General features: G+C 42.2%; 1 protein-coding gene across 5 annotated transcripts in view; it reads right to left on the bottom strand.

The window, feature by feature from the left end:
• The window catches only part of RGS6 (regulator of G protein signaling 6), a 257,345-nt gene extending 240,864 nt beyond the window's left edge, over positions 1-16,481 (bottom strand). For 4 of the 5 annotated variants that reach the window (XM_068193299.1, XM_068193301.1, XM_068193300.1 and 1 more), the window contains exon 1: positions 1,880-1,984. In XM_068193299.1, the coding sequence (XP_068049400.1) occupies positions 1,880-1,963 (84 nt within the window). In that variant the 5' untranslated portion in view covers positions 1,964-1,984. Of the gene's footprint in view, positions 1-1,879; positions 1,985-16,227 lie in introns of those variants that run through there. The other variant, XM_068193298.1, reaches the window with a different exon arrangement.
• Positions 16,482-17,517: the final 1,036 nt, after the last annotated feature.

Raw genomic sequence — 17,517 nt, 5'->3', positions numbered from 1 at the left:
AGTCTTGTCTCAGATTTTGTATACGATTTTTCAACACTAAGGAACATAAAACTGATGTTTAATACATCTAATTGATATCAAACTATTATCAAAATATCAAATAATACCAACTACTAATATTAAAACCAGTATCTAAAATAATGTAAATTAAATTTAGAAAGTCAATCACCAATGAAAATTTACTCTGAAAAATAGCTAATATCCACATTTTTTATTCACAAAGCAACAGAAACACTCAGCAAAAAAAACTTGACAGACATGTTAGCTTAAAATTGATAATACAGAATACACCATCACTGCACAATGCATGGGGCATGCTATTCTAAAAGACAACTATGTATTTTGACAGGTGTATTATGAAAAGCTGGTATTGGCATCAGATGAAAACCAGTAATGAGAGATGAATCAAATAGTATGAGTATATTCCCCATTAGTACCATAGAACTCACAACCTCTATTCTACATGACAATAAGGAAATATTGAAAGGCAAAGAAATGGAGAAATCCTAAAGTAGAAATGCCGCAAGATGAACAGAAAGTGAGGCACACAAATAAAATAATGTTTTCAAGAGCAAGTAAGTGGATACTCTACAGAGTCACAGATTTAATGCCCTAATTCTAGATCATGCAACCAGACATTTACTTCACACCCTGTATCTACTCCAGCCTACTGGGGTGTTGGACTTCCCAGCAAACAGGTTGGAAAAAATAATCTGACTAACTGACTAGTGCTACTTCCAAATTAGCAGCCAAAGTGTGTTCATAACACATTCAAAACAAACAAGCCTACACATTACCCAGAAATTTTTCCCATGTTAACAATTCCAGATTCCAAACCAAATACACAACAACTAAACCAAAATTATGGATATCAAAAAGTAACACTTTAAACAACTCATGCTCCATACAAAACCTAAATTATTTTCTCAGCATATGAAAGTCATCAAGATTGCAGTCAAGCAAGTGGAAAACATAACCATGTACCTTCAACACATTTCAGTAATTTTACCCAGGATCATACTACACAAGGCAACTTGATCTGAACTAGCACTGTAGCTCTTAACAGAATGGTAGCTTATTTAAGCTATGGAAGAAATTCCTGTCAGAACCATGCTGCACTTCTGCATACTACATAAGAAATATTTTGCAGGCTAAATAAAATGTATTTACATTATTTCATGAACTTCAAAAATACTAAAGATCAAGGATACACCTACTCCAAAATAAAAAATGCCTTTGCAAGTAGGTCAATAGATAGCTTTCCTTCATCTTTTACGCTACCTCCAAAGTACTTCAGAATAAGACATTTTATCATGGTGAAAGAATGCTCTTTAACATCATACATTGCTGTTGTTTCCCCTTTGTCTAATTCATTTTTCCCTAGCACTTGAGAAAATGCTGCTTTTTTTTTTAATTTAAGCAAGGCATGGGAAGTAAGAACAATGACCTATTAAGGATCAAACTGCTAATTATACAAAAGAAACACAATACGAATATAGGGAAAAAAAGTCCCAAAAGACTGCTGTATGGAGGCTGCTTTGTGCTTAGTATGATAAAACTTGGAAGGTATCTACACTTATTTTAGCCATCTGAGGCAAACTTGAACAATTACCTAAAGTCATATGACAAAAAGTTACAAATTTCAAGCTATTAGCTTGTCATCAAATATTTCATACTAACAAGCTCAAGTGCTTCTACTGAACAGAATTCAACTTCTAAGCTCTCAAATGCTATAGTTTGAAACACTTACTTTCCTGAAAACTCTTTCAGCTATGCATCCAAGCAGTCAAATATACCTCTGACTTCAAAAGGGGCATGGGATTCTTTTATGAGTCAACCACATAGAAAAGGGATTTTTGCCACAGGTCCAAATCCTTACCTTTCTGTAGACTATCATGTTTGGAGAACTCTCCTCTGGGTCAGCAGTTTCCGCACTACTCGGATCAGTGGGTGCTTGGGCCATGTTTGCCTCTCGTCGCTCAGACTGCAAGGACAGGAGCAAAAGTCAGCATCACTCCAGGCTGCAGTGGAGCGTGGTAAGGACATGCAACTGCCTCCCAAGCAGACATACAAGGATGATACAGAGGGAATCACACTCCTGTCTTCACCCCATGTAGGATTTTATCACAGAACTGACTGGTTTATGGATAACACCCCAAGAACAAGGACCACCAAGTCACACACAGCTGTGGTTTGGGTCCTCACATACACACATTTCTCCCACAGTTCTGAAGTTTTATCATAAGCCCTTATTCAGTAGAAGAATATCCAATTAATACTTCACACACTTCCCTTCCTCACTATATAGCACAAACAGCCTTGACTGTTCTAGAAGCTTTGAGGTACCTACAAAGAAAAAGCCAAGGCACCTTGCTGTGAGGCAGAGTGAAACCCCACTGTAACGGGCGGGTGCAGCAGACTGTCAGGCACACTGACAGTTCTCGACTGCAGACACTCCAAGCCCCTTCCAGCTCTCCACAAACCCAGAGCAGCAGCCAAGAACCAGGGAGGCATAGCTGCTTGCTCAGAGTAAACAGCTTCCCTCACCTCTTCTCATGACACAGCCAGGAAGAGGCAACAGGACACAGGCAGACAGCCACACATAATACTCCTTATCTTCTAGAAGCACAGAACTGGAACTGCTGCCTCATCTCCTCCAGGTCATGACAGCCTTGAGGCAACAGCATTATTAAAAAAAAAAAAAAAAAAAAAAAAAAAAAAAAAGGGCATGGTGCAGAGTCAAATGCTATATTTTAAGCTTTTCTTCCACCAGCATATTTGACAAGCAACATTTAAATTAGAGGCTGCTGTGGAGCTGTGTGGTGACCTTTCCTAACCTAAGAAGTAACATTGCCTTGTACAGACATTGGCATTAAAACTGTCTGACTAGTTCAATTTCTTTAACATTGAAAGTACTGAAATATCCCATCTCAACGTATTTCATTAAAAACTGAGAACAAAAAAAAAAACCAAAATCTATGTTCACATGAGCATAACCTATGCATTAATTTCTAAAACACAGTTCACCATTAAACTGTCTCCCTTATTTAAGGAAAAAGATACTTTCCTATTCCTTCCTGTACCCCCTTTCACATTGCCACAGGCAACAACATGCCCCAGCATACAATATACATACATAGCATACAATTATATGTATACTACATCCCTGGGCCATTCTAGCTGTCAGTTATCAGCTTCCAAGGACAAGTCAAGAGCCTAGAATCAGACAAGCTCAGATCATATCCCAGCTCTGTCCTTTCTCAGCAGTGAAAAGGCTACTGTGGTAATATGGCATCCATCACTAGAGCCAGAAGCAGCTGACATACCCCCTTTAAAAACACCTAAAAGAAACTAAGGACCCCCTTTAAAAAAAATCTAAAAGAAACCAAGGTTAAATAATCTACATCAAACCAGTGTCATTCATCTTTTTCTTCTATAAGGTATGCATGCACACACACAGGTGGGCACAAATACATATGCACATGCATATACCAATTTGGAAATTCAGTAATACAGTTCAAGGTTGAGTTAAACAATATATATAGATTACCCTTTAAAGGCATGTTCAGACCAATTTAGACACTATTTTATATTTAAAGAACATAAATTAATTTTAGCCCCTATTTAAACCTCATGTCTTCCTAGAAGCCCAAACACTACACTGTTGCACAGGTTGTAAGCTAAACAGGAAATGAATTAAATTCTCTAAGCAAAATTATTAGATGCAGAAACAATTAAACAGCACAAATGATGAAGGGTAAAGCATTTTCAAATTATAGCACTTCAAATTATTTACAGAAATGTGCATTTTCACAATACTTCTTGGTCATGATTTCAAGGCACTAAAGAATTAGGCTCTAGGTTATCATCACTCAATTGAATGGAGCAGGGACTGGGTTGAGATTTTATGTAACTTTCTGAAGGCAATTACAAAGCAGAGTTGAAAGCATATGTCAAGTCATACAAGTTTCAGCTTCACCTGCAGCATATAAAGACCACATTCACCACTTATATTATGTGAGATTTTATATGCATGCTTTAAAAGACAACAATTACAACTAACTTTCAATTCAGAAATGCTCTGAAAAGAACAAAATGACAATTTCTAACCAAAAAGCCCTCTGCAGCACTGCTTAGCTGTGTTTCACTCATTGCATTATTCACTTTGAACGTCCACATTTACAAATTCTGTTGTTCTTGTTATACTGTCAGCTCACTTGATCTTTTCTGGTACTTCCATATTTTCCCCCATAGCACTTCTTGAAGCTTTTCATCTACTCCAGTGCAACAAGACGATAACATCATGTACAATATGCAGTAGTAGCTGGCCGGCTGTTCACAGTGACATTGAGGGAGCCATTAACTTTGAAGATCTACATAAACCTAACATGTAGATCTTCATAACATCTACATAAGGCAACCAATACAAGTGAACCAATCTGTGGCTGGAAGGCAGAAATTTGAAAAAAGTGATTCCCACAAGTGCCCAGCATTTGCTGCTGGATTTCAGTCAGGAACAGCAGGAGCAGGCCCACCTTTGCAAGAGTGACAGCAGGATGGACATCTCAGAGAACAAGGCTGGAGACAAGGGAGGACTGAGGTGCAGTGTGAAGCAGAGACAAGTGTGGACATCCCCTCCACACAGCCCAGGCACTGCTGCTGCTGCTGCTGCTGCTGCTGTGATGAACCTTAGCAGACTAAACCAGGGTCCCTGAGGAACTGTGAGGACTCTGACCATAGTCCAAGTTTTTTTCCTTTCCTTTATACCCTTTTTAAAAGCACAGAAGTCTTTCTCACTCATATTCTACAAGAAAAAGAAAAACTACAGCTAAAATAAGACAGTGATATGACATAGGCACATTCTTGGATCTTCAAGGTGAAAGCACAGCAATGCTGGGTCCCATGGATTTGACTACACCTGTGCTTTTTAACATATGGGAGTTGAAGGAAGCTCAGCACCCAGTGATGCAGGACAGCTTCTCAGAACCACAGAATGGTTGGTGTTGGAAGGGACCACTGGAGGTCATCTGGTCCAACCTTCCGGCTCACATAGGGAGCACATCACTCAGGATTGAGTACAGACTGCTTTTGAGGCACGTTACTCAGGATTGAGTACAGACAGCTTTTGAGTATCTCCAGTGAGAGAGACTCTGCATCCTCTATGGGCAACTGTTCCAGCGCACACTCACTCGCACAGTAAAGAAGTTCTTCCTCATGTTCAGGTGGAGCTTCCAGTGCATCTGTTTCTGCCCATTGCCTCTTGTCCTATGCTTTGTCACGCCAGAGAAGAGCCTGGCTCCATCCTCTTGGTACCCTCCCTTCAGACACTTAAATACATTGATGAGGTCCTCTCTCAGTTTTTTTTTCTTGAGGCTGAACAGGCCCAGCTCTCTCAGCCTTTCCTCGCAAAAGAGATGCTCCAGTCCCCTCCATCTTCGTAGCCCTTTGCTGGACTTGCTCCAGGATCTCCATGTCTCTCTTGTACTGAGGAGTCTACTACTGGACACAGCGCTCCAGATTTGGCCTCACCAGGGCAGGATCACCTCCCTCGACCTGCTGGCAGTGCTCTTCCTAATGCAGATCAGGATGCCACTGTCCTTGGTTGGTGACAGGGGCACTGCTGGCTCATGGACAACTTGTCCACCAGGATGTCCATACCCTTCTCCAGAGGATTTGTTTGCCTGTTGCAAACACAAATAAGACTGCCCACAGTCAAAGTACAACTTTTTTTACCGTACTACTATGTTAACATGCTGTGTTTGCAGCCCTTTAATTAATGTAGTTGTATGTAAAAGTCTACATCTGATTTGCCCACTCCTCTCCTAAAAAACATACCAAAAAAACCTACACAATTTTTTCCTCTCTGTCAGCCCAGTCGACTCCAAATGCAAGCAGGAAGTCAACCCCACAACACTACACAGACTGAAAACAGAGTTTGCTCTCTGAATCTTTCCCTAAGCACATGTTTTTGATATATCAGCCAGAAGTGATAGCTTAGCCTTATAAAGAAATTTCAGTTACACTTAGCTGAGAAGAGTGAAAACAAAGATTTTATGTAGGGTTTTTTTTCTTTTTTTTTTTTTTTTTAATAAGCCTCTAGCTTAATTAAGACAGCCTCCATCTAAGAACCTCACCAATTACTATCTGAAGAGTGCTGTCAGCTCCCCCTCCTCGGGGCAGTTTGCTGTATTATCAGGGCTAACTCATCCCAGCCTGAAGCCACACACCATCAATTTAAATCCAAATGCATGTCTTCAAAAAAATAAATCGTCTCTAAATTTCAACTTTCATGTTCAAAGATGCTGTTTTCCCACAGCTGTTTTTCTGACAATAGCCATGCTTGCAGCAATCTGGACTCCTCAGCACCAAAAGTGATAAAAATTGAAAACCATTTGTGCTAACCATTCTCTCATGCTGCCACACACAAGGACAAAATCAGCAGTCTTTAACTTCTTGTTTATGGATAAGATACCCTATTAAGCCTTTGAAAAATATTACCAAAAACATGCTAAAAAGAGAGGGTACATTCTCCTCTTACTGATTTTTTTTCCTTTTTATGTTTTATTTTTTATTATAGAACACTTCTGCTTTTCCCCTAAGAAACATAAGCACACTGGATTATACAGGCAGCTGCCAACAAAATGCACTGAATCACAGTAAGAGTTCTCTCTTGCTCTTATCTGATCAGGCTCCTCACTCTCCCAAAAACCAGAAGCTGCAAAGAGATAAGACTCCCATGTGTCATGAAAGGATGAGTGAATTTTAAGGTGGAATAACCAGTTGAAAATATGCTCTGAAAATCAAGAAAATAATTTTTTTCAGTTTACCTTTTTAGTTTCTCATACAGAACTGTAATTAGAAAATCTCAAAGAAAACTACCTTTACATTTTAATCCATAAATACTGTCAGTATTTAATCTCTGTGTATGTGTAAATTCAATGAAAGCATCTGAACAGTAAATTAAGAAATTTTCCTTAGTGTTCTGAAAGATCTTGATTGCTGTTCCAAAAGACCATTGGAAACAAGACTTCTGTAAGAAACCTCTTACAGACACAAAACCCTATGTGTTTTATAGAAATTAGCACATCTAGAAGTCCTTATGGACTGTGGGGTTTTTACATAATAGAGAAAGAAAGAAAGAAGTACATTAGAAAAATCCTGCAAAACTATTTATTGAAAATATCACCTGGATTTAACAAACTAATACAAGGTCACATTTCAACTTCTATTGTGCATCATAATAAATAAATTGTTAACTTAATATGCAAAATTTGCAGTGCAAAACATTTCTAGCATATGTGAGATAAAATAAGACAGGTTTTTAAAATAGGGGAAAACTGAATCACAGAAAACAGAATCAGCTAAATGAATTCCCATGGACATATATATCAGGACTGCTCAGCTGAAATGTAATTTTGGGTGACAATATGTGAAAATTACCTTTATGCTGTGTAATTAATATATTTCAAGGGCAGCTTATAATTGACACATAGTGTTAAAATTAAACCATGAGAGATTTAGTGCTTTAGCACACAATCATAGAGTAAATTACAATTTCATGTCATTAATACTAGGTAATTTTTTTCTAATTAGTGAAATACAACTAGACTACTTGACTTTTCACATTCCTGAGAAATCATATAGCCATATGCCTTGTTGAAATCATAATTACTTAACAGGAAAAATCTCTACCTGATCTACTAGAATATTTAGACCAAACAGGTCACTATTAAGGTGACAGGAAGGAAGGGACAGAAGGAAAAATCACTTACACTGAATTCAATTAATCTCCATTAATATTAAGTTAATATTTCACATCCATTACATAAATCTCTCTAAAAGTGCACTGGGAAGAAATAGTTGTCTTCATGTTCTTTTTCTGATTAATTATTACTTCATTAAACCAGGACTTGGGCATGCCATGAAAGTTGCGTATACTGGAAGGCAATACACAGCCTATCATTAAGCTGGTCCTGTTGACCAAGGTGAATACACTAGACAGTGGATCCTCCGGCCGTACCTGGGATATCCTCTGCTTTTCAGTGGTGTAGCTCAGTCCAAGCACTGCACAATTCACCTCTACTCCTCCTTCAGAAGTAAACCACATAATTAGTGAAATAACTTTCCAAAGAGGAATGGGTACAGCACCCATCTGAATGGACCAAAGCCGGGAAGACTGGAGCTGAGATCAAAACTCCACCATCTTCACCAGTTCCTTCCTGGGAAACACTGGAGCTACACATGGCACATCACCACCATGTCCAGCAGGTCAAGACTCTGTAAGTATGTCCTCCCCTGAGCCTGATGAGAAGGACATAAGGCCTACACACAGGGAGCCATGCCACAGTCAACAGTGACAGAGCAAAGGTCTGGCCCCACCCTAGACACCATAGCACTGCTCTCCTGCAGTGGAGGGGCAGAGAGGGAAGTCTGCTTTCAGTCAGTGAAGTATAGCTCCCAAAGCACCTAAAAATCCTTCAATCCTTTGTTTTGGACATCAAATTGTAACTGAAGTTACTCTGAAAATAGTTTCCTAGTAGAAAATCATCCCAGACCTTCTGCCCCTCCTTGCAAGCAGCAAGCATTGCAGTACTATCAACAATACTCAGTCTGTTGCCTTTTTTAAAGAACAAAGTATAAACACTTCCAGCAGCTGCACTTAATGTTCAAATTTTTGCCAAACATATTCCTCTTTGTTTGTGGGAAAGCAGTTTTGTTCACACTGGGAGAATTCAAGGGCTCTAAAGGACCCCATTCCTCCTCTTTCTAAGGTACAAGCTCACAGGGAGCTCCATGCTGAAGCACAGGAGCTCAACACTTTTCTCACTCTACAACTGGCAGGATGAAGGATGGGCAAACATCTAGGCCAGGGAACGAGCCAAGATTTTTTTGCCTCACTCTGACAGAGGAGGAAGAGAGGACTCAGTTCCAGGACACTCCCTTCTTCTTCTTTTTAGGGAAACTGGGATCTTGATGAAGACTGGGATTTCCCATTTCTACTACTCTTACAGACATTTCTTAAAGGTGCAGTGCCCTTCCATAACTAAGTGCTTCTCCTGTGGAAAATTTGCCTACAGAACATCCTGTAGGGATGTACATTTCCACACAGTACTAGGGAAGGGAGCAAGCTCTGGGCTTCTGATCACCCACAGTGCTTAATTCCTAGTTTGCTCCCAGATTCTCTTTTGTAGAGCTCCAAACCTAAGCAGACATGAATTTGGGAACACAGTTGTCCACCATCAGCACTTGCTCTCCAGAGTCAGCATGGATCATCTTACACAAAGTTGGGGTTCCTACCTCTTACCAATGTCTGCACCAGTCTCCCAATTGGTTCTGCAACACCATACAGCTTCCCAATGTCACCCAAGTCCTGCAATGTATAACCTCATCCTTCTGGTGGGCTGCAGGACTATCTCACTTTTTTTTTTTAAACATTATTCTTGAAAAGAAAACCATCCACAACAATCACTGTATCTTCAGGCCACAGAGGTAGCAGCTAAGGGCCAGAGGTCTGAGACCACTCTGGCCAAGAATATGCAGTATAAACACAGCCATCTTTTAGACCAAACTAGCTCTCAGACATGAGTCAATCCAAGTTACTTGGCCTCCTGCAGATACACACAAGTTTTAACTCAGCCCCTGCATAATCTAATGTGTAGATGCCTGTAAGTACTTCTCACCAATCACTTGCTGTTCCCAATCATGTATATCAGTTAATTTAAAAAAAAAAATCAATGGTTTAGTGGTCTAAGCAGAATATTGTTAACCAGGGATCACCAAGGCCTCCAAATGGGTGCTCTCCATGGTCTTGAGCAATTTTCTCTCTGAGACACCTGTGGTAGTGCTCACGCTGTCACTAACAGACAACACTCAGGATGGACAGTTCCAGTTGTTCCATTTGTGAGAGCCACTGGTGATCTGCCTCAGTCATCTGGCAGGTGATCAGACTGCTTCTTGATAAGCCATAGAAGTGGATTACTTTCCTCCCCTTTCCCCAGCTTGCCACACACTCCATTTTGATTTTATATATTTCTGAATCTGCACATATTCCTAGCTATTCTAGAATGCTAAAAATACTGTCTGGATCTGGATGTTACATCGAGGAAACATAGGGGTGGAAGTTAATATAAAGTAATTTTTGGCATTTAATTTTGTCTAGGTCTTGACTTCCCAAGATAACCAGAAGGAAAAATGGAATGGAGATGGATGGTAGTGAATATTGACATACAAATTGCTGGTTAACTAGGCAATTTTTCCCCTTTATGAAATCAATTGTTAAAATGGGCACTTGCATACTAAATTTACTTTTAATGGACCAGAATTATACTATACCAGGAAGAAACTGCTTCCAATACATCTACTCCTCTTCCAAAGAATTCAGAAAAAAAAAAATGCAGCATTAACCAGTAATCAATTTCCCTTCCAATCAAATAATATTGCTGTGAGCGCAAGGCCTCTTGGGAAGGCTCTGAGCCAACATGCTGTTACCAAGGATAGCTACAAAGAATGTGATACCAAGTATATGCTGAATATTTTACTAAAACAAGTGTCACTGCTATATAAATTTGGAAATGCAAAGAGATAGCTATTGCTGAACTTCGAACTTCATGTGAATTGGTGATCCCAAACTACAGCAGTAATTATTCAGCCCTATCAGCCTGCAAGGAGCAGCAGTTACAAAGCTGAAGCTGTATTTTGCTGTTCTGCAACAATGCCAAATTATTGGCCAGAATCATTCCCTGTGGAAAATGGCTAACTGTACTGACAATACAGAGCTTGAGGGTAGACTTCTAATCCATTCTCCAATATAAACCTTCCACTGGATCAGTTAAGGTGTGCTAAGAGCATCCTGTTCTTTGAAGCTGGTCCATCAAATACACCATCTTTGAAAGTGCCTTGCCTTTATGTACCATAGGAAACACTAATTGCAAGTACAGTAAGCTACTTCTGGGGCATGGGCTGCACTTCGTATTTTACATTGTAACCAGTAAGATGAAAACAACAGAAGAAAATTGATTCAAATATAAAACTGAATGAGAAGATGCACAAAATAATGGATGCTCTAATACAGACTGATAAGAAAATACTAAAATTAAAGAAAAAAAAAACTAAACAAACAAAACATAGGCCTCAGTGCTTGTTAGATTACAAATTCAGATTTACTCCACCTAAACTCCCTGTTCCCAACAGAGGTTGCTGAAATGAAGTTCCCTTCAAGCAATCTTATGCAAGTTCATAGAATCAATCCATCCCCGCATTGATCAGCGACTGCATAATCTCATTTAAAATGCCCCAAAGTGCTGAGAGTTCTTGCCAGTTTTCATTCTCAAGATGATGGAAAATTGCAAGTACCCTTGCAATCAAATAAAATAGGAAATTTGCTACCAAAAGCACAGGTGTCCTTGAAGATGTGGCACCATGAAATACCCTTGGTGCAAATGAACACAACTGGTTGTATCCCACCTACTTCAAGGACATGATGGAATATACTATGATTTCACTACCCTGCTGTTTATCATAACAGCACACAGCCTTTTCAGATGCAAATTACACACAAATCACTTCAGTAATTGCAATGTAAGAAGCACTTAAGCCACTCCTGAATTAGCTAGCTCAAGTCTGAACACCACACATCCACACAGTTCAGCAAAGCCTACAAATCCCAGTGCTGTGGTTCATTTAACCTGAACTTCAGAATGCCATATCTGGACTGCTACAAATACCAATATACACTATAAATACTAATATACTTGACTACTGCAACTTTTATAGTATAATATTCCTATTAAAGATAGTTTATTTGAGCTAATACATGTCTCTGCCAGATTGCTCTTACACTGGTAAATGCAATCTAAAACTAGTTGCTTATTTGTGACACAAGCAAATAGTATTTTCTTTGGCAAAATTATAAATTAAATCACAGTGAAATAAAGTGACTTCCCACATTCAGAGAACAAATGACAGAGCAATAAATTGGACCTCTAAACCCTGACTTTCAAACCATTACTCATCATTTGTTCAACACACATCCTCGTAGCATGGTAGGCCTGTAGCGTGAGGATCTTTAACTACACCATGAACCTTTCACTGCTGATGCCAGTGCCAGTGCCTAAGAGTGTGCCTAAGAGCACAATGAAAAAGATGAAATATTGTCCTTTACCATCAGGATAATGTTTATAGAGTGTAACTGAAGATTCCTGCAAAAGTGCAGCACTAATTCCTGCTCACTGCCTCATGGTGCCCACCACCCCTGTGCAGGCAAAGGGCAGTACCTGTGCTGCTGAATCTAGGAACACACAGCTGTTTCCAGCATGACAATGCAGAGCTCCTGGGATGTCAGAGTGTTAGAACCTCATTGCCCACTGAAATTTTAATCTTCTTCTCTTTCCTTCTCTCCACATTCTTTGCCACCCGCTGCAGAGATGTTAAAAAATAGTATGAGATCTGATGCAACATAAGTGGGTAGCAGCAGTCTCTCTTGACTCCACAATCTTTCTAGAGCTTGACAACCAACAAGAAAAACACTCTTTCTTTCTCCTCTTCATAGACAGAGCACAACAACAGAAATTAGCTCATTCCTCAGTCACCACAATATGCTGGAAAGACTAACTGAAATCATGAAAATGCCTTTTCATGGTAAAACTTATATAGAGTAAGAAAATGCTGTGGATACACTAACTAATAACCTCCAGGATAAAGTTTAAATGTCACTATATTATTGAGGGAAAGTTGCAATCAAACCATTTAGAATTCTCCATGACGCATCTATTATTATCTTTTCAAAGATATAAAGATACACCAAATTTTTCAAAGTACTCTAGCCACCTCTAAACCACCACCAAAATGCAAGCATTACTCTCAGAGTCACCAGAAAAAAAGTTAAAAGAATGGAAAGTTAAAGAATGGAGACATAAATTGCAGGGAAAAAATAGCTTTCGAGCTGTAGGAACATAATAATTCAGTTCAGAATACAAAGACGTGCAACTATATGTAAGTGCTCAAAGATGCAAAGAGGAAATTTTGTAGCCTGAGGAAGTCAGATGTGTAACTCCACAGGAACAAAGTGACCAGATGCTTCTGAAAAAAACCACCATCACCACCTACAGTTTCTGAAATGGGCTTGGCCAGCACAGCTGTGGTCAGCCTGTCTCATGCAGACTAAACTGCAAATGAAAAGGGTTAAATGTACTATTACACCTTCATTAATAGCACAGGGCCACCATGCTGCTTGGTAACTTCACAAGACAGAATGCTATCTTACTGGGGACAGCAGTAAGTCCCCAATTCTGACGTGAAGAAACACCCTTCCAAATCATCAACATCATTTTCTTATTCTACCCAGGTTTTCTTTGCAATTATAATGCCATGGTGTGAATTGACATATGTGATAGGTTGAAAAGAGTGTCAGGAAGAAACAGGAGCACTTCAGTTCTGACAATTAAGTGCAATATTTGTTACCTGAAATAGCCCAGGGCTGCTCAGTGAAGGGGACCTGTTTGTTCTTACAATATTTCCTCTAGAGAGCCAAGGTGTCCTTCCAGAAACTGAAGCTCCAGGTAATGAGCACAAACAACAAAATAACCTATCATAAGGGCAAAACTGTACTCTTGTAACATTGGGCATGGGAAGAGCAGTTTTCCCTTGTTCTGCTGCCACTGCACAAGTGGAGTGTTTGATTTAGATATCAAAGGTATATCCAGCCAAAGCCCCTGCATTAATTACCCCTCATTCTTGAAAAGCTCAAGACTCATATTTTTACTTAGGAAAGAAAAAAATCATCACCCCACAACACCCTTGTATTTCTGTTAGGAAGCCTGAGCCACAGCACTGCAAGATCCTGAAGTTTCACCACAGATTAACATAGCATCCCAACGCACCATGTTAAAACAACACACTGCAGCTATTTTATCTTCCTGCTACTCCACATATATTAGCTTCTTCTCTTCCCTGCCATCTGTTAGTTTGCTGCAGTCTGCTGGGACAGGACTACCCTCTTCTTTTCTCCCCTGCTCGAATGGACGACAACAAAGCCTAGCATCTCCTGTCCATACATTCAGCTTTCCTCAGCTGCCTCAGAAGCATTACCAAATGCAGAGTTACTGCCACGAACAAAAAGTGCTCTGCTCACCTCTGTTGTACCAGTGTGCTCACCAGAATTACATGCTAGACACTGAAACACCTTGTAAGTGGTTGGCAAGGAGGTAACGGCTGCCTTAAGAGGACACACCTTCTCATCTTATCTGCAGGCATCATTGATTAAAACAGGTATCTGTACTACCTGCACCACAGGAACTGTCAGAGAGAAACCAAGGTAAGCAGCACTGACAATTACTCTGTGCAGCAACCTGCTGCAACTTTTCTTAGAAGGGAAGGGTAGCAAAGAATAAAAAAACAGAAAAATCAGGTGAACAGCAATCTTCTATTACCATAAATCTCAGTATAAGATGTGTAGCAAATCACTGTTTTTCCCTCTAATACAGTTCAGAATGGAAAAAAGAAAGGCTATCTAATCCATCACACTTGTAGACAGTTAAGAAGGAAACTGGAATGGTTGTCATCAATTGTTCTATCAGTCAGGTCATTAGAAAAAGGAACAGCTTATCTAAAAATAAAGTCAATATTGGCTGAGTCTAAACAGCTTCTTCAGCATTTCACACACATGTTCAAGCAATGAACACTATTATTCTGTGCTTGTAACAATATGCCCCCAAGCCAATAACTGCTCTTCAATTACTGACCTCTTTTTAAAGCAGATTTACAAGGAAGTAGTGAAAGTGCTCCAAATCAGCTAGTGAGAAAGTATTATAGATCATAACCCCACAGTAAACAATTCCTAGATCTTCTGGTCTGCAAGATTAGAATAACTTTGGCATTACAAAAAAAAAAAAAAAAAAAAAAAAAGGAAACTTATGATAGCAAATATACTTCTACTCAAAAATAAAAATAAATCCCACACTAATAGCTTACAAGCTATTAGTGCTTCCTCCAGAAACAAAGAGGAAAAGTATCTTAAAGTATCTTTCTTTGGGGTGGGAAACCACTAATATCTGCTGCAACACACCAACACAAAGGTGAGTTTTACAGTATGAATTTATTGATCAAAGACAAATTTTCCTGCTTTCCAATCCCTATACACTGGCAGTCAGCAAATAAATTTCAATCAAAAGCAAATTATGCATATCTTTGATTTCAGGGAAGCATCATGTAGCACACAGGCTACAACTGGGGTGCAGTTCTGCCAAGTCTCTTACAGGTCAGCTGAAGGAAGCCCCGACTTACCTTGGCCGCCCCAGCGAGGGCAGCGCCGGTGCAGACGGGACGCCAAGCTCAGAGCCACAGGCGTAGTCAGCTCCTCGGAGCAGCAGCCCCGGCTGCTATTACGTCTGCAGCGTACAAGCGGCAGCGTGCCGTTATTTATACAAAAATCAGCATCTTCCTCAGGAAAAAAAAAAAAAAAAACACTTGAAGCTTCTTACTGGCCCTGCAACACACTCCTATACTTATGCCATCACATCTAGTGACTAAGAAGATGCTTTCGGTGTCACAGGAGATTAAGATTCTGGGAGGAGAGTGCCTGGCAGCTTCACTCTCACACACCAACCTGTCTTCACGCAAACGCACTTTGTCGGCGGATGGAAGTGTATTATTGCAATACGCTACCGAAGCGAAACAATTTCCAAGTTTTCCCACAGGGCACCAGCTCCCCCTTCAAGCTGTACCCCAGCGCGTGCTCCCCCTCGTCCTTCCCCGAAAAGACTTGCGGTTTCTGGGCAGCACAACTTGTCCTGCGTCCCCACCGAGCTCCGGCTCCGCGTGCTCTGCCCTCATACCTGCCGGGACACCGCGTCCCCTGAGCCGCGCCCCGCGGGGCGTGGGCACCCCCGCACCGGCCGGACAGCGCCCACGCACCTCCTGCGCCCTGCGCCGGGACCCGAGGCCGGGTCCCCTTCCTCCGGACCCCGCGGGAGGGCGAACCGCAGCCGCGGTGCTCTCGGGGGTCCGCACGGCCCGGGCAGGGCACGGCCTCTCCCCGGCCGGGCACCAGAGACAGACACACACGCAGAACACACGCCTTGCACCTGTCCACTACTACCGACCGGGAGCGAACTCCCACCCCGGGAGCTCGGGGATCCCGCTGCCAGGGCGCAGCCGAGTGACAACCGCTCGCCACACAGATGCGGATAAGCAGGAAAAAGACGGCGAGAGAGAGCAGCTCACTTCCATTACCTTAGCAATCGCGTCGCCGCCGTCCCCTGCCGCCCCTTCGCCTCTCCTCAGAGACGGGGAAGCGCCCGCAGCATGGCGTGAGCCTGCGGGCGGGGCCGGCGGTCAGCCCGGTGCTCCTCTGTGCGCCTCTTCCAAAAACCTCCCGTTCTCCTCAGCGCCCCTCAGGCTGCGGCGAGGACGGCGGCCGGGGTAAATCTGCCGCGACCAGAGCGCCGCGGGCACACCGCACCGCGCCCCGCCCGGCCCCTGCCGCCCCCCGACCCTCCGCCGAGCCCGCGCCGGGCGGGCGGACTGGGGCGGGGACGGCCCCGGCCCCGGCCCCGGCCCCGCCGCCGCAGCGCCCGCTGCGGGTGGCCCAGGCGCGCCGCCCACGCCCGGCCCCGCCGCCGATTTCCCCCGGTGCCGAGCCGGCTGCCCTTTGGCGGTGACGCGGGGGAACTTCAGCTCCCATGTCCCGCCACCCCGGCCGCTGCCGGGGCACTCGGCGCAGCCCCGAATAAAGGCATGGAGCCGAAGGCAAGCCTTGTATCTCTCTTGCAATCTTGTTTATGTCTTGAGTCGCACAATTAAAGTGTTTGGCAAAAGTCCTCCATCTGAAACCGGGAAAGCCTCATCTCTTGGTCATCTTCCTCCAACAGCCAGGATTCCCTAAATAACACCTGGGCTCTGCACACCATCGATCCTAACAGGCACCCCAACTCTAACAAAACAGCTTGGAGACCCAGCTCTTTTACACAGACCTGTCCCATGGTCAAAAGACATTGCTGCTGGCTAGGATGAGTTTGCACACATCAACTTCGTGGGCAAAGTAGCTTGCATACCTCTTAGGGCTATTATCCACCGATTTCTCTATTGGATGAGATTTTTATTCCTTTTTCTTCAGATGGCAAGTTAAGCCCACCTTGCCCCAAACTGACCCTCAGGTCTATGAGCCCTGTGCTGGGATGCACTGGGGCAGACCATTGACAGGAGACATCCATACCCATCTCCCTGCCAAAGTTTGTGAATTTCCAAGGTTTGGTTCCCACACACCAGACTCATTATTGCTGTTGAAACTCTTCACAATGAGGCTGTCAGCTGCACAGAGGAAAGGCTCCTTTACCCAGCCGTGTAGCCTGCCTTAAAAGCCCTTGCGTGGTGTCTCTGCTCTCTCCATTTCCTAACATCCTGGATCTTACCAAAACCAGGCTTATATTTCATGAGCCTGCTGACTGACACCAGAAGCTATCATGTGCAGGGATGTCCCATTATTTTATGGCTGTAGTCTGCCCAGCACAATTTCTGGTGGTG

The sequence above is a fragment of the Anomalospiza imberbis genome, chromosome 6, assembly GCF_031753505.1.
Source record: "Anomalospiza imberbis isolate Cuckoo-Finch-1a 21T00152 chromosome 6, ASM3175350v1, whole genome shotgun sequence".
Classification (NCBI taxonomy): domain Eukaryota; kingdom Metazoa; phylum Chordata; class Aves; order Passeriformes; family Viduidae; genus Anomalospiza; species Anomalospiza imberbis.
The sequence above is the reverse complement of the archived record's forward strand: the minus strand, read 5'-3'. Positions and strand labels throughout refer to the sequence as shown.